Source organism: Oryza brachyantha, chromosome 1, assembly GCF_000231095.2.
Source record: "Oryza brachyantha chromosome 1, ObraRS2, whole genome shotgun sequence".
NCBI classification, from domain to species: Eukaryota; Viridiplantae; Streptophyta; class Magnoliopsida; order Poales; family Poaceae; genus Oryza; species Oryza brachyantha.
Window position 1 is genome coordinate 32,054,647 of NC_023163.2, and position 23,054 is coordinate 32,077,700.

Sequence of the window (23,054 nt, forward strand, 5' to 3'; positions counted from 1 at the left end):
GATTTTTTTAAGATTATCTTATAGTTAAAGACTCACTATCATTGGATACTTAAAATAATTACACATATTTGCCAATGATTTCTACTTTAGTTTATAATAATTCAGTTTACGTTAATCTGACTCAATAATCCAGATTACAATAATTCATAGCTAAAATAAATAAGGAATTAAATGTCTCATATTAGATAAGAAGATTGTATAGAGCGTGGATAATAATGGTATAATATATAGATTTGAATATAATATAACTGATAAAATAACTAATACTTCACCAATATAATTTTATAAGAAAATTTTAAATTTTAGTCAATTACCCACGGAGGTAATAAAAAGGTGGACTATCTATTTATTATTCCTGGCTTTCTCGTGCCCTGCTTCCTTTCGCGGATAGCGACGACTTCCCTTTCTACTCGTACGAGGGAGAGAGAGGTTACCTGGACGCGGTCCACTGCACCAGCGACCCGATGACCAGGGCGCCTGGTGTTTATGAGGCGGGGGTCCATGAGACCAGGTGCACGGGCAGATTCGTACGTGTGACGGGTTGGTCCACGTGGCTTCCGCGTAAATTACGAAGCGCTGCCATCTAATTCCCCTGGCTCGTGGACCCGGCGCACATGGACTCGGTTACGACAAACCTACTGGCTACTGCCACTGACCGCGTGGGCCCACGTTAACAACAGGCGTTGGGCAGCGAACGACGCCGCCGCCGCACGACACCGCCGTTGAAATCGTAACGCGCCGCCGGCGACCGGCGAGAACGAGGGCCGGGCCCACCTGGCAGCGGCGTGGCGTGGAGGTGGGGGGTGGGGTGCTCGTCGGCGAGGCGAGTCCGGTGGTGGGTTAGGCCCTCGCTGTCCCCGACGGAGGAGAGGAGACGCCATCGCCGTCCTCGGTTACAAGGACCATGCACCTACTCGCATCTCTCTCTCTCCACAAGTTTTTCATCGTACGACGGCCATGTTCTATGATCTTTATCGGGTTATTACGATTTGCAAGCAAACTTTTTCAAACTTCCAAAGCGGTATATTGTTTGTAAAATTTATTTTATACAGATGTTTATTGATTTTTATAAAGCAAGACCTTTTTGTTCAGTAGTCCCTCTATTTATAAATTATAGTAGAACTTTATAGTCTTAGTCAATTTCATATTAATGTTAATTAATCTAGCTATATATATATATATACATATATGGATTTATCGATAAATTTAGATATATACAAAATGTTACGGAACTAATAGAGTTAACTCGGTAGTTTATACACTTGAATAGCTATGAAAAAATAAAAGGTAATCCAAAATCTTTTGTAATTTGTCAAAATCGAACGGACCGATGCGTTCGTGTGCAGTATTTTTCATCACGGATTCAGTAGAACGAGCTCGAGCGTGATGAAATGTCGACGTCTTTTTATCACGGATTCAGGCCCTTGAAAGGAGGAGTTAGGGGTTGTTTAGATGAGTCTAAAGTTTTTAGCCTTATGTGATATCGAATGTTTGGATATCAATTTAAAATATTAAACAATTCATACATGAGAGCTAATTCGTGAGACAAAATTTTCAAGCTAATTAAATGTTTACTTTACTATAGCACCACATAGGCTCAATATATTCGTCTCACGAATTAGTCCAAAATTATGAAATATATTTTATAATTAGTCTATATTTAATATTTTAAAATTAGTGTCTAAACATCTTATACGACAGGAACTGCGTCGTCGTTGTTTCCCAAACACCACTTAAACTGGGAAAGTACGGTGTTAACTGTTTGTTGTCACGCTTGATGACTGATTAAGGTAGGAGTAATTGAATGTAATGGCCGTACGGCCGGGTACTGCAGCTGCATAATAGCTGATGAGTTATTATGCTTTTACTTTCTATCCATTCATTGCATTGTCGGTTTGTACCCGTTGCTGGTGTTACTGCCTCCGTCCCATAATAACCTGCCTCCGTCCCATAATAATCTTATTTTTTGTTTTTCCATATCCAATATTTGACTATTCGTCTTATTTAAATTTTTTGCGATTAATATTTTTATTATTACTAAATGATAAAATATGAATGTTTAATAATTTTTTCAAATAAGACGAATAGTGAAACGTTGAACACGGAAAAATAAAAAATAAAATTATTACAGGACGGAGGTAGTAATTTCCTGTGCCATTTTCAGCTCGTAGTACTGGACGATCACCATCATCTTAAGCGGGTCATCTTGTCACAGGGCTTCAATAGTTGAATCAGGATTGCTGCTGTACACACGCTGCCCAGAGAGTCTATCCATCATGGCGACATTCTTCTCTAGCGATACTGTTTTTATCTCTAATTATCTGATTTTAAAATAACACTATATGACTGTATTTTTTTCATGAAACATGCCGTTTGGGAGCTAAAAATGTGTCAAAAAAATCGAAAATCCACTAATAGAGAAGAATATGGCGTGTGGCACTGGCACATTGCTTTACGACCACATATCAGCATCCCTCAAAATCCAGTATATTTTACTACACATCTGTGTTCGCCAACGGTGGGTTGGGAACTTCTCCACTGACACAAAAAATGATCGATGGATTATGCCATGATTAATTAATATTGGCTAAAAATATAAAATCTAAATTAATATGATATATATATGTATATATATAAATCACATTGTTTAACGGTACAAGGAACATAAAAATAATTCCTTTATATATCTAAAAAGATACTAAAATCAATGCTATACGTCAAAAGATCAATCCTTTACTTCCTCTGTCCCAAAAAAACGAATTTTTGGTTTACGTGTCCAACGTTTGACCATCCGTCTTATTTGAAAAATTTTCAAGTAATTAGAAAAAAATTAGTCACACGTAAAGTATTATTCATGATTTATCATCTCATAAAAATAAAAATATCAATCATAATTTTTTTTAATAAGACGAAGAGTCAAAAATTGAAGGTAAAAAGTGAAAAATTAGTTTATTTTGGGACGGAGGAAGTATATTTTTGTTCTTCAAGTAAAGGAGTAGCAATGTATAAACTGTAACAAATAAATGGGCTTATTTTCTTGCGTAAACAGGCCCAGCCCACTAGTAGAAGATCTCCGCTAGGAATCAACAAAAATGCAAAATGTTCAATTTGCGCCCCTCAACTATTGGCCGTGTTTCATTTATATCAATCAACCGCAAAATCGGATATACAGTGTCCCTAAACTTTTCATATATGTGCAAATCAAGCCCCCTAAGGTCGTATTGAAAGCAGTTTTACCTGACGTGGAGCATAGTACTTAGGGGGTGTTTAGGACAAGTGGCTAAACTTTAGCCTCTTGTCCCATCGAATGTTTGGACACTTATAAATAGTAAACATAGACTATTAATAAAACCCACCTATAATCTTGGACTAATTCGCGAGACGAATCCATTGAGCCTAATTAATCCATGATTAGCCTATGTGATGCTACAGTAAACATGCTCTAATTATGGATTAATTAGCCTTAAAAAAAGTGTCTCGTGGATTACCACTCATTTATGAAATTAGTTTTTTATTATTCTATGTTTAATACTTCAAATTAGTGTCCAAATATCCGATATGACATGGAGCTAAAAAGTTTAGTCCCATCTAAACAACCCTTTAGCTTGGTTGACTTAGAGCAAGTATAATAGCAGTTCGTAAACCGGCTAATACTGAGATGGGGGAGATATAGAAGGAGAGAGTGGAGAAGTGTGCTGTAAGTTTACAGGTGACTCGTACACAAGAAAAAAATTCTATGAGAGAGACAAGTGAATCCTGTATTAATAATAAAGAGATAATTACTATTGCCTCTGTCCCTATTAACTTTATTTTTCGGTTTTAAATATAATGTTTTGACTCTTCGTCGTATTTGAAATATTTGTGTGATTAATATTTTTATTGTTACTGGATGGTAAAATTCCCAACTTTGAATATATATATATATAATAAATATAAAAGAAAATATTATTTATTATATTATATATATTGTATGTTATATTGATGATAATTAAAAAATCATTTAAGTTGGACCACCCAAATAAAAATCCTGGACTATTTTTTTAAAGTTTTTGGACAAATTTTTTAAATAAGACTAATGGTCAAAGCGTTATACACAGAAATCGAAAAATAAAGTTATTATGGGAATGAGGTAGTATATGAGTAGGCTGAGAAAAGTTGTAAAGAGTCTTACAGTTAACTTGTTAGTTATATTATTACAGCATGTTTGGATTCAAGGGTTTTTAGTAGTTCCTGGATTTTTTTTTCTAGTAGTCCCTAGGACTTTTTTGTAGTCCCTCCTGTTTGGGAAGAAAGATTAAAAGTGTCTTACTATATGATATAGATACTATATTACCCCTGAGAAGAGTGGAGAGAAGAGGAGGCGGGCAGGCGAGGGCGGCGTCGGCCGACGAGCGGGCGGGGGTGGCGGTGGCATCACCGGGCGAGCAGGTGGGGGCAGGGGCGACGCCGTCAGGCGGGCGTGCGAGCAGGCGGTAGAGGGGAGAAGAGGGGCAGAGGCGATGCCGCCCGGCGAGCGAGCGAGGGCGGGAAGGGCGTCGGCGTCGGCCGACGAGCGGGCAAGGGCGGAGGCGGCACCGACGAGCGGGGCGAGGGCGGCACCGTCGAACAGGCAAGCGGTAGAGGGGAGAGAAGGAGGGGCGGGGGCGAGGGCGGCGCCGGTCGGTGAGCAGGGCAGGGGCAGCGCCGTTGGGCGATCGGGTGGGTAGGCGGCAGAGGGATGAAGAGGGGAGAGAAGAGGGCAACACGTGGAAAGAGGTAGAAAAAGTCCCTAAAAGTCTCTCCCAAGAGACTACTGATTTTTGAGAGATCAATAGGAAAAAGTCCCTAAAAAAGTCCCTCCTATTTAAAAGAAGAGGGACCTTTTTCTAATAGTCACAGGATTTTTTTTTTATCCAAGCAGGGTCTTAACCTTGCTCTTAGTCTTGGTCACATAGTACAGCACCTACGTGGCACTAGAAATTAAAAAAAAAATAGTAACACTAAATGGACCCATATGGGAAGCAAAGTACTTAACGGACCTGGATTCTTTGGCGTAAACGGGCCCCGGCCCACTGGAATAAGAGACCGATCTCCATTCGTCTCCCCAACAAATACACCCGTCTCCTCCCATTCCGGTCCGCCGTCGCCGTACTGCTTCCTTCGCCGCTGATCCTAGGGTTTACTTTCTCCTCCCTCTCCACGAGCTTTAGGGTTTTACTCGATCCGCCACCATGACGACCGTCGAGACGCAGGAGGAGCTGCTACGCAAGCACCTCGAGGAGCAGAAAATCGAGGTGATCCCTCCACTCCCAACTCCTCCCCTCCCCGCCCCTCCCTCAACGCGGCTGCCATGTTTCCTGTGATGCAAGCCTACTCCGAGAGATAGAGGATTTGATTCGGCCGTAGATCTGCGGGTTTGGCTAGATCGCGGCGGGAAGCCGCTGGATCTCGTATGTTGCTGAGGTTGCGCGGCTTTTAGGCGCGAGATTTGGCCGGCGAGCCGAGCTCGTGGTTGTTGGTGTACCTTTTTTTTGGAGCTTGTTACTTTCAGGGGATTTTCGTTGCTGTAGTCTACAGAACATCTCGCGTGCTAGTTGTTATATGTTGTTCGGCGATTCAGATATGGAGGGGGAGAGATCAGTAGTGCGACTTATTTGGGCATCACTGGAAGGTCATGTTACTGATGCATTAAGGATTATTACAAGTTTGAATTGATTATGAGCATGCTGAAGCTAGATTAAAAGCATTATAACTGCTGTTCAACTATAGTGATCGTTATATTAGAAACTTGGTCTCACTTGTTAATTAGCTTCAGAAGCATATTAGGAGTCTTTTGTTTCCTGCAGCACAGACCCTTTTCTTTTACTCTTAAAAGTTCATTCCTTTTATGTACAGAATGCTTGCTTTCAAACTGGAAATGACATACTATGGGTTGAATGCTCACTATTTTTTTTCTGCATATAACTAGGTCTATTGTAGATTTGTAGCCTAAGGCCCTGCTTTGTGGGGGCATGTAAGTTACTTGACAGCCAGATAAAAATAATATTTTTGCATGCTTTCAGGGAGATGAACCTACCCTTGAGGATGATGATGATGATGAAGATGATGATGATGACGAGGATGACAAAGATGATGATGCGGAAGGTATGCTGGAACTACGTAATTTGTCATATATCTCATTTTAGTAACGTTTTCAGTTATTGTAATATAAAAGTTAGATATATCAGGTGTCTGCTTATTCTCTAGTTGTCACAATGTCACATAACACATCTCTCTGTTTCTTTAATCTATGATTCATTTATTGTCTATTTATTGAGTGTGCAATAGTTTTTTTTATAGTTAACTGATCTGGGTCTGTTCTGACCTTGTTTACAGCTGTGATGTTGTTGTCATTTTTTCTCTTGTTCTTTTAATCTTATTCATGTTTCCTGGCATGTGCCATCTGCATCGAAAAATTTATTCACCTCTGGGACCACACCCTTAGGTCCTGTTTTCGACATAACACTTTTAAGAGGAAATATTTCAATTACCATGTCCATTTTCCACTTTCCAATCAGGGGGCCTTGTTAATACAAAATGAATGCCTGAACAGGTCCTGGTTGTTAAGGATAGACTGAGATTTTTTTAACTAGGAGCGAAGTATCTGTACATGTGATGTCAGGCAAATTTAGGAGGATATATGGTTCACAGTTCAAATTTACAATTATAAATCCCAAATTCCAAGAACTGTTGATTACTAGAACCCAAATTTATGTTTCACGGTTGCTCGAAAACAGTCAAGGGCTTCAGAAAAACTGTATTATGTGGTATATTATAGACTTGCGTTCCAGTCTTTGCTTAAGGCTGATGACTATCATCTATGCTTTGCAGAAGCAGGAGGTGATGCTAGTGGAAGGTCTAAGCAGAGCAGGAGTGAGAAAAAGAGCAGGAAAGCAATGCAGAAACTTGGCATGAAGACCATCACTGGTGTGAGCCGTGTGACTATCAAAAAGAGCAAGAATGTGAGTTCTTAATCGCTGTTATGATATCTTTTCTTGTAGGCTTGTTGCACTTGCCTAACCTTTCCCTGCATTTCCAGATTCTGTTTGTCATCTCCAAACCAGATGTCTTCAAGAGCCCAAACTCGGACACCTACGTCATCTTTGGTGAGGCAAAGATCGAGGATCTGAGCTCGCAGCTGCAGACTCAAGCTGCAGAGCAGTTCAAGGCACCAGATCTGAGCAACGTCATCTCAAAGCCCGAGCCTTCTGCAGCAGCTCAGGATGACGAGGAGGTCGACGAGACCGGTGTTGAGCCTAAGGACATTGAACTGGTGATGACACAGGCCACCGTGTCGAGATCCAGGGCGGTGAAGGCACTGAAGGCTGCTGATGGTGACATTGTCACTGCCATCATGGAGCTGACAAACTAGTGGAATCACAAAACTTTGTGGTTGGGATGGAACTTGTGGGTTAAATTTTAATGTTGAGGGCGCTTGACGCCTTGGATAGGATGAACACTTTTGTTATGCTCTATCTGGAAAGCGTTAGTGTTACGGACTGGAGGTTTTGTCATCCTTTGATAAATCGACTGTTTGCCGTTTAATATGCATTTTTATTCACTGGTCTTACTTGATCCATTGCTCCAATCCCCGTACGACATATTTTGCAAACGAAAAATAATTTATTAATAAAATTTTTATATAAGTATTCTTAGTGATCTAAAAGCAAGTATGAAAAATAAACTTTAATAAAAAATACTCAACTTCAAATTTAAGATTGAAAATTAAAATTTTATGAGGTAAGAAAGAAAAGATGATGGCGTGATTATAGTCCAATGTTTTTATGCTGGGGGTCATTGTGTCAAACGTTATTATATTTGTAAATAAAAAATAATTTCTAAATAAAAGTTTTATGCACTTATTTTTATAGCGATATAAAAGCAAATGCTAGAAAATAAACTAAATGAAAAACCCTAAAATCACTCTAAATTTAAAATTTAGCTTATAAGTATAAGTAAAAACGCCGAAAAGATATGGTTGTGTGGTTTTGAATGGGAACGTGAATTAGCTTGTGAATGTACTAAGATAATTTAAGGTTAAAATTTAAATTTTGGCTTACAAATTATTTTTTATTTGTAAATATATCATTTGGTTTTTTTTGAAAAAAAATCAAATTATCATCCGCATTGATGGGTTCATATGAATTTTGTAATGCATCTTTTTTGGGTATTTTTGGAATTGATGTTTGAAGAGGGAAGTAGGACGAATAAATGTGCCTTTTAAGCCGGTGATAAATCTAAGTGCCATCTTTTCGTTTATTCCTGTAACTCAAAATTTAAATTTTAAAACTAGTTAAATTTGGAATTTTTTATCATAATTTATTTTTCAACTTTGCTTTTAGATCACAAACACATATATAAAAATTTTATTTATAAATTATCTTTTATTTGTATTTTCTTTGAAAAAAAAATGAAATGACGAAAGCCCTGCAAAACAAGGAGATAAGTGGCGGTGGCGGTGGCACAAGAGAGAAAACCAGAGGCAACAGCCGCGCACGCGACAAGACCATAAGCAAGCAAGGCGAGGTCCGTGAGGAGGACGGCGACGATCCCACGCCATGACCAACAACTAGACAAAGGAAGGGCACCAGGTACGCGCGAGGCTGGCCGCTTTCTCGTCGTGTTTCCCTCCCTTCTCCAGGTTTTCTCGACGGCGTAGCTGCTTGCTTGCTGCCCCAACCTTTCGAGCGCAACATGTTCGACGTAATGCCTCGTAGAAGCAGCGCAGCCCTGCATCCGTGTGCCTCTGTTATTTCTTCGGTTTTGAGTTCTCGGTTCAGTCTCACTGCTGTTTGCTTCTCACATTTTCTCCTGCACGTGCCTCCTCCAGTTTAGTGGAATTGGCAACCTCATCTTTTCTTTTATTAAGTTGAATTTTAATGTTAAATTTAGAGTTGATTTTGGAGTTTTTAATGATAGTTTATTTTCTAGACTTTGGTTTTCGATAATAAAAAACACGTATATATATTTTTGCTAGGGTTTGCTGCCTGCCTGCGCGGCTGTGCGCGCACGCGCTGAAGCACCAGCGGCGGCGCCTCTCTCCCTCACTCCCTGCCGTCGGCCAGTCTAGCCTCTGCGCCCAGCCGCCCACCGCCGGCCGCCCGGCCTGCCCCGCCGCCCGCGGCTGCGGCCAGCCGCACCGCGCCCCGCCTGGTCGCCTGCTCTGCGGCTCTGCGCGGCTGCGCCCCGCCTGCGCCTGGCCTGCCGCCGACCGCTGCTCGGCCGGCCCGGCGCCCCAGCCAGCCGGCCGGCCTCCCTCTCTGCTGACTGTTGTCATTTGTGAATTGTGAGTGCTGTCTAAGTAGGCCCTTACTAGAATCCTAGTACTCATCACTATATAAATTTCAATCCATTTCTAGAATGAAAACTATGATACTGCTCATGCTCAAATGAAGAATATTTACTTGTTATTTCTATATTCTATCATATCTTAACTAAAATTTTATCCATATATGACTTTGGTGTTCAATTTCTTTTATGTCGCGTGAACTTGCCTCGTTGGAGTTTAGACAAGACTACCACGGAAAATTTTCTAGCTACTCTACTGTTGAACCGCTTACATGTTCCTAGTAAACTTTCCCAATGGACACGAGCAGGTGTTTGATGCATTCAGTAACGCCACAAGAATGGCATTTACCCCCTCTTCCATCCTGTTCTGATTGAATTATCTTCATTTACAGCACTCTGTTTGTAAGTGCCACCAAGAGTAATATTTTGATCATCCAAAGCAATGTATTTTTCCTTAAGAAGTAAAAAATAATCTATATGTTAGTAGTACATACATCTCTTGCAGAAGAACCGTAAAAAAATGATATTGCAGTGATTCTCTCGGTGAATAGACATTAGATGCCCAGTAAATTTAACACACTGAACTGAAGCACCTTTTGTTTTGTGCATTCTGTTCAGGGTATTTTTTGTAGGGCTACTGACATACATGTAAATCTTGTTTAAGATTCCTCAGATATCATTCAGACTCAGCCTGATTTGATATTTTCCACTTTCTTGATTCAGCGGTATCTATCTAGGGGTGGAAGTTGCACAGCAAAGGTCAAACAGATTGATCGGAAGATGCATAGAGACCAGCTGATTGGGTCAGCATTCATCGCGTTTGGCATCACGTTACTTGCAGGATTCTTCTATGCTGCGGTTTTGTCCAAGATGCTTCCGCCATATGAAAACCGGTTTCTGTCAGCGATCCAAAACGATAGGTACTAATATAAATACAGGGCAAATGTTCAGCATCATTCACTATGTCCAACTGTCCATGAATGTTCATCAAGAGAAGGGGTGTTCTGTACGGATGCACCGTGTGCCTAAACTAGTTTTGTGCTTGCATTTGCAGGTATTACTGCCTTCTCGTACCCCTCACCCTCCCAGTGATAATTGTGGCCGTCTATTTGCATTGGCTAAGCATGAAGATGTTCAAGCATGCATGACGCTTCATGCAAAGAAGCCTGAAGTGTGTCTAATGCCAGCCAAACTCAGCTTCGTGGTGACCATCAACGTATACCAACACCACATCTATCTGAAAGTCATTGTTAGACTTCTACAAACCATCAAGCCTTTTTTTGGGGGGCCAAGAATTCAAACCATACATAATTGTACTATCTTAATGACTATTAAGAGGAACATACTGTAATACCTATCTCTGTCAGTTGCACTAGAAAGCTGGCTAGTTAATTAGGATCAAGGAAGAAGGCACAAACAGTTGTCACATTTTTATTAATTGTACGTGCACATATAGCTGTTTGTTAAGGCTTCAAATCGTGTGGATTTTGTCTCGATATTTTTACCATGGTTCTTAAACAAACCAATATTTTTCCCTGCTAATAAATAAAAAGAGAAAAAAAGGGTAATTAAACCTAGTAATATCTAAATTTGGCAACGCGTTGATTTTGCTATATTTGCCCGGGACATGTTGGGCCTCGGAGATTGTTACGGATCGAATTTGCAGCAGCTTTTGGAGTTGACGAGCAAAGTTTAGCGTTTTTTATCCCGTCCAACCAATCGCCGGGTTGATCGGCGACACGCGTGCGTGCGTGTTGAGGTTTTACCAAAACTCACACCAACACATCCATCCTAGGGCTCATTCACAGGGAAGAAAGATTCATGGCCATGGGAGCGAGAGGGAGAGGGAGAGAAGAGATAGTAGCTTAGCCTAATCTAAACCTGATTGATCGATTGATTGGTAGTGAGTGATTAGCACGTAGATAGAAAAGGCGTCGGGATCAGTTGGAAGAGCGATCTGCGGCCATGTCGTTCCTGAGGATGAAGTCGACGGAGTTCCTGAAGAGGTTCGAGGTGCCGGCGAAGAACCCGTCGGAGGAGGCGCAGCGGCGGTGGCGGGACGCCGTCGGCACGCTCGTCAAGAACCGCCGCCGCCGCTTCCGGATGGTCCCCGACCTCGACAAGCGCTCGCAGGCCGAGACCCAGCGCCGCAAGATCCAGGTACGCAAGCACGAACGATTCTCCACCGTCGCCGGCCGGCCGGCCGGCTGGCCGGGCTCTCTATGTATCTCTGATCTTGACTTCTTCTCTGCATCTGCATCGTGGCTGCATCCATCGCTTAATCAGATCTGAATTCTGCATTCTGCATTCTGCAATGCATGAGCAAAACACTTCTGCCATCTGCAAATGCATGAGCGAAACACTTGTGTCACCTGCAAATTAACTAATTAATCGTGCATGCCCATGTATATATACGTGCAACTTTGGAGCATGTGCTACCATGGGGATGGGTGTGGGCCGACCTACCTACTCTTTTTTTTTTCGAGTTCAGTTAAATGAATAAATTTTATCAAAAGTTTTTTAGCTAAACTATGTGTTTTATAATATAAATGTTTCACACCTTGTTAGAATATTGTTTATAATTTGCACAACAATACCAAAATGACACAAATATAGACGGGCAGTCTCGTTTGTTGATCGACTCCAAGGGCATGACGTATATAAAACCGTGAATATCGGCCTTTTTTTTCCGCTTTTGCTTATGCCTATAAGCTAAAATTTAAAATTTTAACTTTAAATTTGGAGTTGGATTTAGAGTTTTTCATTGAATTAATTTTTACTAAATGTTTTTAAATTGCTAAAAACATATTTATAAAAGTTTTATTCATAAATTATTTTTCGTCCGTAAATTTAGTATTCATAGTGGCAGATCTATCTGTTTTCTAGAGCTTGGGCGAACACGTGAACAATTATAGATGTTGTTAAACACTGGAAATACAAACCATATCATTATATAATACTCCCTTCATCACTAAAATTTGCAATTGAAAAATCTACATCTCTTATTTATCATTGATCTCTTACTAATATGTGGATTTTTGCCATTTTGGAACCACGTATCATTCCGAGAAAAAATGACAAATGAGGAATTGAGTAAACTGTTAGTGATATAAAAGGAATTTATGTACCAATATAGTAGCATTATTCTAATATATGTAGTCTGGAAGCCTTTGCTCTTGCTGGTTATTCCTAAGAAAGTTTTGTGCCTATCTGTAAACTATAATCGGAAGATGATTTTGATTTTACTTTTTCCTGTTTGTAACTTGACTCTTTTTTCATGATTGATAAGAAGACAAGTGAAAAAACTACCCTCAGCATTCTTTTTTAAATGACGCCAATGCTATTTTACAAACAGTAGAGCGAGTACTTTACCTACGATTATCCTTAAAATCAAAACTTAAATCTTAATTGGCATTACAGCATGGCTGAATCACAGAAAAGAAAACTGTCGTTTGTATGCATTGGTTACAACCAAAAAAGGAACTCTGAATTAATTAATATATGAACGTTACGTATTACAGAGAACTCGTACATGAGCATCAACAAAGTTACTACCACACAGTACTACATCGTTTAAATTTTATTTAGCATCACTCTTGAAATAAGTTCATTATTAACTTGATGGAATGATGGTACACCATGCGATTCTACCTGTTCAACCCAACACAAAAACTTCTGAAACACTATCAAATTAAGACTGAAATCCTCAAATAATTTGCTACTGATCTTCCCATTTCTGCTTCACAGGAGAAGCTTCGTGTTGCACTCTTCGTTCAGAAGGCTGCACTTCAGTTCATCGATGGTACAGTAACCCGTCCTTACCAAAAAAAAGCGTTTCTTTGAATTTTGCTCGAGATTTATTGCTCCGATTTGTAACAATGGCGACTCTCCGATCCTCCTCAGCCGTCCGCAAGACGGAGTACCCGCTGCCGGAGCTCGCCCGGCAGTGCGGCTTCTCCGTCAGCGCCGAGGAGCTGGCCTCCATCGTGCGCGGCCACGACACCAAGAGCTTGAGGTTCCACAATGGCGTCGACGGCATCGCCCGGAAGGTGGCCGTCTCCCTCGCCGACGGCGTCAAGTCCGACGACGCCGGCCTCCGCGCCGAGGTCTATGGCGCCAACCAGTACACCGAGAAGCCCCCAAGAACGTTCTGGATGTTTCTTTGGGACGCCAGCCAGGACATGACGCTGATGCTGCTCGCCTTCTGCGCCGTCATCTCCATCGCCATCGGCCTCGCCACCGAGGGATGGCCGAGCGGCATGTACGACGGCGTCGGCATCATGCTCACCATCTTCCTCGTGGTCATGATCACCGCGGCGAGCGACTACAAGCAGTCGCTGCAGTTCCGGGACCTGGACAAGGAGAAGAAGAAGATCGACGTGCAGGTCACCCGCGACGGCTACCGGCAGAAGGTGTCCATCTACGACATTGTCGTCGGCGACATCGTGCATCTGTCCATCGGCGACCAGGTTCCGGCTGACGGCTTGTTCATCGACGGCTACTCGTTTGTCGTCGACGAGTCGAGCCTGTCCGGCGAGAGCGAGCCGGTGCACGTGTCGGCGGCGAACCGGTTCTTGCTGGGAGGGACCAAGGTGCAGGACGGCTCGGCGAGGATGCTGGTGACGGCGGTCGGGATGAGGACGGAGTGGGGGAACCTGATGGAGACGCTGAGCCAGGGCGGCGAGGACGAGACGCCGCTGCAGGTGAAGCTCAACGGCGTGGCCACCATCATCGGCAAGATCGGGCTGGCGTTCGCGGTGCTCACGTTCACCGTGCTCATGGCGAGGTTCCTGGTCGGCAAGGCGAACGCGCCCGGCGGGCTGCTGCGGTGGAGGATGGTGGACGCGCTCTCGGTGCTCAACTTCTTCGCCGTCGCGGTCACCATCATCGTCGTGGCCGTGCCGGAGGGGCTCCCGCTCGCCGTCACGCTCAGCCTCGCGTTCGCCATGAAGAAGCTCATGCAGGAGCGCGCGCTCGTGCGGCACCTCTCGGCGTGCGAGACGATGGGGTCGGCGAGCTGCATCTGCACCGACAAGACCGGCACGCTCACCACGAACCACATGGTCGTCGAGAAGGTCTGGGCGTCCGGCGCGGCGAAAACGGTGAGCAACGCCAAGGTCTTCGACCAGCTCACCTCCTCGTTGTCAGAGACCTTCTCCAAGGTGCTCCTCGAGGGCGTCTTCCATTGCTCCGGCTCCGAGGTCGTCCGTGCAAAGGACGGCAAGCACACCGTCATGGGCACGCCCACCGAGACGGCCATCCTCGAGTTCGGGCTCGAGGTGGAGAAACGCGCCAACATCGAGCACGCCGGCGCCGCGAAGCTCAAGGTGGAGCCGTTCAACTCGGTGAAGAAGACGATGGCCGTGGTGATCGCGTCCCCGAACGCCGGCGGCAGCCCCCGCGCGTTCCTCAAGGGCGCGTCCGAGGTCGTCCTGCGCCGGTGCAGCCTCGTCCTCGACGGCAGCGGCAACGTCGAGAAGCTCACGGAAGCGAAGGCGAAGCAGGTGTCGAGCGCCATCGACGCGTTCGCGTGCGAGGCGCTGCGCACGCTCTGCCTCGCGTACCAGGACGTCGACGGCGGCGGCGACATCCCCAGCGACGGGTACACGCTCATCGCCGTGTTCGGCATCAAGGACCCGCTCCGCCCCGGCGTGAGGGAAGCCGTGGCGACCTGTCACGCCGCCGGCATCAATGTCCGGATGGTCACCGGGGACAACATCAACACGGCGAAGGCGATCGCGAGGGAGTGCGGCATCCTGACCGACGAAGGCATCGCCATCGAGGGGCCCGAGTTCCGGCAGAAGGATCCCGACGAGATGAGAGAGATCATACCAAAAATCCAGGCACGTACCTCCTTCTCGCGATCCGAGTTCTCTTCATCCGAAGAACAACTCCGCGGCATCGCAAACCGATGTGAAAAATGGTGTGGTGCGGCTGCAGGTGATGGCGCGGTCGCTGCCGCTGGACAAGCACACGCTGGTGACCAACCTGAGGGGAATGTTCGACGAGGTGGTGGCGGTGACCGGCGACGGCACCAACGACGCGCCGGCGCTGCACGAGGCGGACATCGGCCTCGCCATGGGCATTGCTGGAACAGAGGTTCGTAGTTATTGAGTTACTTATAGGTTACTCTTGCATTCATACCGTGTCTTTCCGCTTCTGATTATATTTATAAGCTAAAATTTGAATTTAAAACTAAATTTACTGTTGATTTTGAAGAGTTTATTTTCATCGTAGTTTATTTTTCAACTTTCGACGAATGTTTTTGAGTTGGCTTCTTTCATCTTTCATCAGGTTGCCAAGGAGAACGCCGACGTGATCATCATGGACGACAACTTCTCGACCATCATCAACGTGGCCAAATGGGGTCGCTCGGTCTACATCAACATCCAGAAGTTCGTGCAGTTCCAGCTCACTGTCAATGTGGTCGCCCTCATGGTGAACTTCATCTCTGCATCATTCACAGGTGCAAATCTCTTCCAAAAAAAAGAGATATCCATCCAGCCAGCTCAGTTGCTAGGGTTCATGTCTGTCCAGTAATTATGCTCTTCAGCTTACAGTAGTTGTTGCTCTGACAAAATTCAGGGAGTGCGCCGCTGACGATCGTGCAGCTGCTGTGGGTGAACCTGATCATGGACACCCTGGGGGCGCTGGCGCTGGCGACGGAGCCGCCCAACGACGCGATGATGAAGCGGCCGCCGGTCGGCCGCGGCGACAGCTTCATCACCAAGGTGATGTGGAGGAACATCGCCGGGCAGAGCATCTACCAGCTGGTCGTGCTCGGCGTCCTCCTCCTCAGAGGGAAGAGCCTCCTCCAGATCGATGGCCCGCGAGCTGACGCCCTGCTCAACACCTTCGTCTTCAACACCTTTGTCTTCTGCCAGGTACGCACATTGCCACCTCGTTCTGATTTAGATTATCGAGCGAATTATATTCCCGTAGATTATCTACTTAATTGTAGGGATAATAAATTAAATATTTTGATAAATAAAAAAACACAAATGGCTTAGAAACAAGTGGTTTAACTAATGTAGTACTAACTCCGTTTCATGATACGAGACATTATTTATAAGGATGCTAATAAATTTAGACGTATATATGTATGTATATATGTGTAATATGTATATATATGTGTATATATATATACACACACATTGATATACATATGAATTTAGATATAACCAAAACGTCTTACAATATAAAACAGAGGGAGTAGAGCAAACAAAAGGGAAAAACTTTTCTTTTATTGAAGTGTGGAGAAAGTAATCCGCTTCAACAATCCGGTATTTAACACCTTTGTCTTCTGCCTATTTTATGCTTAAAACTAAGATTAATTGATTAACATGCACGATTTCCGAACTCTGAACTGCTACGATTTTTCAAACCATTTTGTACATATGAATTTCTTATGATATTGTTTTAAATCTATTTTTTTAGCTTTACAACGGTTAATGAATTCGTTGCTATCCAGTATCCCCAAACAATTATTAGTAGAAATTATTTATCTATTCAGGCATTCAGCCCAGAAGATCCTGCCAGATTCTTCAGTTCGTCGTCTTACAATCTGTGTTGATTGGTGCTAGGTTTTCAACGAGGTGAACAGCAGGGAGATGGAGAAGATCAACGTCTTCAGCGGCATCTTCAGCAGCTGGATCTTCTCGGCGGTGGTCGGCGTGACGGCGGCGTTCCAGGTGATCATGGTTGAGCTGCTGGGGACGTTCGCCAACACGGTGCACCTCAGCGGGAGGCTGTGGCTCGCCAGCGTGCTCATCGGGTCGGCGGGCCTGGTGGTCGGCGCCATCCTCAAGTGCATCCCGGTCGACTCCGGCAGCGACTCGTCCGATCGCCGCGACGGATACCAGCCGATCCCCGCCGGCCCCAACGCGGTTTGATTTTGATTTTTGCACGCGTTTTCGTCGTCGGTTTCTTCATAAACGGAAGTTTCTAAGGAGAAACTTTTGTAGCTTAACTCGTTTTCTTCTGAATTTAAGACGTTTTGAGTTTTCACGCAAACTTTTGTAGTTTTAACTGTTGGGTTGCTCTCGAGTGTGAAGAGTGTAGCTATGGTCATTTTTTCCCCCTCCATTGTTTTGATACGATGGATATAATTTAGTTAATTAGTTAGGCAAAATTGAACCATAACAAGGGTCTGTACTTGCCAATTCTCTCTCAATTATCCATCCTGTTCTGTGCACTCAGGTCGTTCATTACATTATAGATTATATATTCTTTGTCTTTCTATTCTTCTTAATATAAAAATATATATTCTGTCTTCACCACGTCCAAACCGATTTCCCCATCATCATATTCACGAATTGAGCTCTGATTTAAAGCTTTCTCCGTCATGGCTGAGTGTTAGAAGTGATCAGAGAACAAATCCAGTTCAGCAATTACGTGGCATAGTTGCTGACATGTTTCCACTTGGGCAAGGCTGTCATGCCAGAACCAGACTGCTGTAGTGTTTTCATTTCTGATAATGGAAATGGGAAAGAGCCTCGCTCTCTTTCTCAAAAAAAAAAAAAGAAAAGAAAAGAAAAGAAAAAAGAAGCTGTCATGCCAACTAGTTATCCGACAATGGCAGGTCTAAACTAGTCACCGTGTTGATGGTATCCTCATCCTTAACACAAGAACATGGTGAGTACCCATAGAAAGTCACGGCAGGCATTGGATGCAGTCATAAATACTTGCAGCAAGTGTTAGGAAATTTGCAAGGGAACATACGAGTAACTAGAGGACTATAGGAGTTTATATGTACAATAATACGCTTTGTTGCATACTATCAAACTTGTCCAGACCTGCGGACACTTCACACGGTTTTATCATGAAAAAGGCGATACCTGCAACATAGAAGCCACAGTTGGGAGTTAAAGAGGCATCAAGCATGACTGATGTTCATTCCATTGTAAATCATAACGGTAGAGTCTGATGAGAAAGCGTGTACCTTTCGAATTCTAGCTTCTGGGTGATAATACCATTCAGCACAAGCTCTGATTCAAACACCTCAAAACCTGCAGCAGTACAACAACATTGATCAGCAGTCGCGATAAATGGAGTAAGCACCAGAGCTTTACTAGGGGTAAAATAGCATAGCACACACCGTTCTTAATGAATGGCGCACAGATTTTGTAGTCTTGTTCACAAGAGATTACAAAAGCTCCTACTAAACTTATATTCTTCATCTTAGACATTGCGTTTCTCTCCAACAGCTGGCAAACCAACAAATGTAAACGTTGTGAAAGCAATTTAAAAAATGGAAATTATGCAACCAAGTATGAGATACTAGCATAGTAGCATGTAATGAGGTATATTATTTTTAACATGGACACTGCAGATTGTTTGCTACTTATTATACCTTGCAGCTATATGGCTGGTACTAAATCAGTAAATATTGCAACAACAGAATTGAATTTAACACGTGACTAGAACTATCCATTGAAAGAAACACAGGTCACTAGAAAATGTTCCAGTTTGATGGTAATCCACATTGATCAGACCCTACTCGTATTTGTTGTTGCATTACAAACACTAGGCCTCCAGATTTTTGTTCACTTTACGTAACAATGTGAAAAATAATGAAATCCTTTATGTGCATTAACTTCTAAACAGCTGGAAAGTTCATATGGTGGCAGAAAAGAGTGATATCTACCATCAGAATACCAAAGACAAGGAGATTGCTACCAAAAGAAAATTCAGATCAATATGAACAGAAGTACTCTACCAAAGACAAGGAATATATAACAAACACATACCTTGCCATGAGCAGCCACTACTAAACTTTTCAAAATCTCCTTGCTAGGTTTAGCATTTGGTGTGATCAGCACTCTTCTACCCTGGAAAATTCAATAAAGCGTTTAGGTAACATAAACATTTCATATTTTGGCATAATAATATAGATAAGTTAAAAATATCTCATGGCATCAAGATAATATAATTGTCAACTGCAAGTACTTATTCTCATTTTGATTACATTTTTCACAGCTAATAAACTGAAGTAGCACCTCTAACAATGGTTTGTTGCAGGCTTGGCTTAGTGAGACAGGCATGCTGAAACCTAGCTCCTTTTCTTTCTTTATATCCCTCAGTATGTATCCTTTCTCATCAATGAAACACTTAGCTTCCCTGCAGCACTCAAGCCATGCTGGTATGACTACAGGTATGCCCATAGCTATTGCCTCTAGCATGTTCCTTGTACGAGCAAACTTTTCAGCAACGAAGTGTGTAGCCTCTGAAATAGTTGTTGCCACCGACAATCCAAAATGTATCAAAATCTGCCAATGAGCAAACAGAGTTTAAAAGGTGAGAACCACTGGGAGGCCTTTAACTATTGTGTGTAGTTTGTGCAACTATGAAATGGAAGGTACCTTTGTTTGATCATTGAGGGTTTCACTGTCCATACTTTGGCTAAGTAGCACACGGACTGTGGACATATGCCTCCTACGCCTGCTTGATTGCAATACTGGAGTTACTTCATTTCTAAAAAGGCTAGCAAGTTCTCTAGAACCTGGTGATTTCAGGACTCTCTTCAGTGTATTCTTCGATGCAAGCATCCTAGCTTGGGGCCCTGCACCATTCAGCTCTCTAAGTGGTACACTGTGCATCAAATTAGAGCCATGACCCTTCTTCTCAGGTATTGAGCGCTTTCCAAGCCTTACAATAGAAGTTTCTCCGAGTGGATTGAAATATGAACTGGCTGCTGATGCTTCATGATCAGATAAAGAAGAATGTTGGCTCATTCTCATGCCGCTTGAGGTATCTCGATCAGATACGCTTACTCTTTTAGCTGTTGAAAGCTGCTTTACTTCTGTAGTTTTGGCTCTTGTTGCGGTTAACTTGATAGATTCAGTGAACTCAATTTTCGAGCTTCCTGAGGTAAACATAGATGTCCTCCTCCTTTTAGGATGGATTAAAGCATCTGTACCTAGTGAGAGAGGAATATGCAAGTCATCTGTACCTGATCTTGTGACTACTTCTGACACCTCATGATCTATGTCTCTTTGAATAATCCCACTCTTGATGTTTCCTTTTGCTTTCCCTGCCATCTGTTTCGGATACTTCCTGGTTTTTGACATGCTGGGACGCTTTGCATAAGAGAATGGACTTTCACCATTTTCCCTTACTGCATCAGCTACCTTGATTTGCTTGTATTCTGTTGCCACTCCTGATCTCTGGCGCAAGCAGGTTACCTTTCTCTTTTGAATTGGTGAATGAACTGCACATGCCATATCAACTTTGGTTCCTGTTGTCATATTTATTACAGCAGAACCTTCAGTACCCTTCACGTCATAACAGACAGTTGAAGCATTGAACAATGCTTCCATGGCTTCAGCTGCCATCTGAGTATTTGGACCAATATCATATTCTTGATATAAATCATCAGTTCCACTAAATGGTTCTGGTTTCTTCAGACAATGAACACTTTCCTCATCAATGCATTCTAGTATGGGACGAGCCCTGCTACCTGATTCATAGCCACAACATCTTTGGGAATCCACATGCTTCACTTGATCATTAGCACGATCTCCTGTATTTTCCATGGAAACAATACTGGTTCTGCAATCATCAGCGGTGGGGATATCAGCCCAGTCAAAAATTCCAGCCCTTTTGAGTGAGAAACTGCACTCAGCCCTTTTGGCCAGCCATGGAGCTATAACTGAGCCTAAAGTAGAAGCTGACTTTGCTTTTGTTATCTGGTCGTTGCTTATTTTCTGAGAAGTTTCTATATCATCTTCTACTAGCAGCCCATCCACCACATCAATAGCATTGATTTGTGATTCATCACCAGGCTCTTGCGAATTAACGTAAGCTAACCTTGCACATCCTCTTGCAGATGTCATTATGTCCATGTTGTAATACTGAAATAGATAGAGAACACCTTGTATGAACTTAGAGACGCACTGTGAATAGTGTTAACAATGTAAAGTTGATCCTGGCCTGGCCTAAATGATGAATAGACAACCTGAAACCAAGAGCTAAAATCATCTCAGACTGAACTGTGTGATGTGAATACTACAATCAAACTGTGTGTATGAGGGGAACATAGATTGAGATGCTACAGTTTCTAAAACAAGATACATGTACCCAAAATATGCACACGGAACTGTATGATGGCAAGGAAAATGGACAGCTGTATGATGCGGGCAATGACAAGGAGCAAGCAGAGTGGCTCGCTGTAATATTACAGCTGATTTGGGGATCATACCATCTAGAAATAGTATAAATTGAACTCTGATTCATATCAGACAATGTTCCAAAAATAATGCATCTTCATATTGATGTCGGAGAAATGATATATTTCATAAATCTGGCAATCAGTCACTCAGATACCCAACAGATGAACATATAGCAATATGTGCAGACTGTTCCTCTCGATAAACGAGAACATTAAGCTTTACTTCACCGTCAAAATCCATCTCTCCAAATATCCCATCAGATTATTTACTAGCATGCCGTGGCAGCAAATGATCGGGATCTGATCACAAATCGATCATCCCGTGTCACCGAACAACAAATGCATCGCGAACGAAGGTGAGTGCATCTATTCACACAAATGGACGCCGCGATTCGATAACGATCAGATCGAGCGGCCTGCCCCCACCGATCGGCGCGTGCCAACGGTAATTAGCTGAGCACGCAACAGCCGCCACCAGAGACGGCAAAACGCATTCAACCCGCAAAACCGACTTGGATTCCTCGGGTGCGACGACGCCGACAACGACGACGATGAGTAGGAATCACGCGATTTGGCGTAAACCAAAACAGGCATGGCATGGCGTGGCGTGAAAACCTAACGCGATGATCCGATCAAGCGATGGGAACGGAATACCTGATGAAAAGGGATGCCAAATGTGAGAAACCCACCTTGTTCCTAGTGCTTCGCTCCTCCGCTTCGCAGCTGATCCGCCATGAACCGAAGCGGCGGCAGATTGGGGAAAGGAAGAGGGAGATGAGTTCGCGAGAGCGGTGTGGAGTGGGAAGAGAGCGAGAGATAGAGGCACAAGTTCCAAGCCGGCGGAGAGTAGGAGGGAACGGAAGTGTGCTGGAGAAGCCAAACACCGCGCCATTTTTTGCTTCTCTTTTTTTGAGCAGCGCGCCTCATTTTTCTGGGAGGGAACGGAGATTTCTAATTAGTGAATTTTGGGAAAAACTTTTCTTGTAACACGTGTAACAACCTGTCGATATGTAAAAAATGTTATCATAAACTATTTTTAATTACTAATTTATCCTTTATTATATAAGTAAGCTGAAAGTCCGAATATGGGGACTTACCGGACTGCCGTTTTTTAAAAATAGCAGGAAATCTCAATAGTTACTTCAACGTAAGCTTAAAAAGTTTGTGCTCTCTTACGTACGAAAGATAAAAGATTATCCGACCCTTTTGTTAGATATTTAATGGTGTAAATGATAAAATTAATTGCTACAAAGTTAAAAATCTACTTTAGTATAAATGTATTCTACGTAGATATAATAAAAACATATGATTTAATAGTTTGAAAAACATACGTATAAAAATCAAAGAAATAGTCTCCTCCAATATAGTGCTGCAAAAGAGCCTAACCAAAGTTTGTGATACATCGCATGTAGATATCGCCATTAGTGATGATGAGAAAATCATAGAGAACATCAAAAAAGTTTGAATGAAAAGATATTAGAATGTGAAGTTTTCTTATAGTATATTTGTGAAATGGCTCCATGTAATAGAGTTGACACCAATAATTTCTCGTAGTGGCTCGGTGAGATCGTCGGATCAA

General features: G+C 43.0%; 3 protein-coding genes and 1 long non-coding RNA gene across 5 annotated transcripts; 3 read left to right on the forward strand and 1 right to left on the reverse strand.

Moving 5' to 3' along the window:
* The first annotated feature begins 5,102 nt into the window (after nucleotides 1-5,102).
* Nucleotides 5,103-7,579, forward strand: LOC102701315 (nascent polypeptide-associated complex subunit alpha-like protein 1). The gene is made up of 4 exons (XM_006645241.2): nucleotides 5,103-5,273; nucleotides 6,042-6,123; nucleotides 6,850-6,980; nucleotides 7,058-7,579. The coding sequence occupies exons 1-4, from the start codon at nucleotides 5,211-5,213 to the stop codon at nucleotides 7,388-7,390; spliced, it is 609 nt and encodes a 202-aa protein (XP_006645304.1). The 5' UTR covers nucleotides 5,103-5,210; the 3' UTR covers nucleotides 7,391-7,579.
* A 914-nt stretch (nucleotides 7,580-8,493) lies between these two features.
* LOC107305122 lies at nucleotides 8,494-10,644 on the forward strand. Its single transcript, XR_001551219.2, has 3 exons — nucleotides 8,494-8,609; nucleotides 10,030-10,226; nucleotides 10,361-10,644. It is a non-coding gene; the product is annotated as an uncharacterized LOC107305122 (long non-coding RNA).
* A 405-nt stretch (nucleotides 10,645-11,049) lies between these two features.
* Nucleotides 11,050-17,516, forward strand: LOC102701595 (calcium-transporting ATPase 1, plasma membrane-type). The gene is made up of 7 exons (XM_006645242.3): nucleotides 11,050-11,466; nucleotides 13,054-13,108; nucleotides 13,210-15,149; nucleotides 15,247-15,405; nucleotides 15,601-15,772; nucleotides 15,892-16,190; nucleotides 16,890-17,516. The coding sequence occupies exons 1-7, from the start codon at nucleotides 11,272-11,274 to the stop codon at nucleotides 17,196-17,198; spliced, it is 3,129 nt and encodes a 1,042-aa protein (XP_006645305.2). The 5' UTR covers nucleotides 11,050-11,271; the 3' UTR covers nucleotides 17,199-17,516.
* A 57-nt stretch (nucleotides 17,517-17,573) lies between these two features.
* Nucleotides 17,574-22,238, reverse strand: LOC102704481. 2 transcript variants are annotated; one of them, XM_040521930.1, is made up of 8 exons: nucleotides 22,165-22,238; nucleotides 19,668-21,262; nucleotides 19,305-19,574; nucleotides 19,056-19,136; nucleotides 18,659-18,679; nucleotides 18,404-18,512; nucleotides 18,248-18,314; nucleotides 17,574-18,143 (listed from the first exon to the last, which is right to left on the reverse strand). In XM_040521930.1, the coding sequence occupies exons 2-8, from the start codon at nucleotides 21,147-21,149 to the stop codon at nucleotides 18,113-18,115; spliced, it is 2,061 nt and encodes a 686-aa protein (XP_040377864.1). In that variant the 5' UTR covers nucleotides 21,150-21,262; nucleotides 22,165-22,238; the 3' UTR covers nucleotides 17,574-18,112. The 2 variants fall into 2 exon arrangements, with proteins under 2 accessions (XP_040377864.1, XP_006646668.1); XM_006646605.2 differs by lacking the exon at nucleotides 18,659-18,679.
* Between the last annotated feature and the right edge of the window lie 816 nt (nucleotides 22,239-23,054).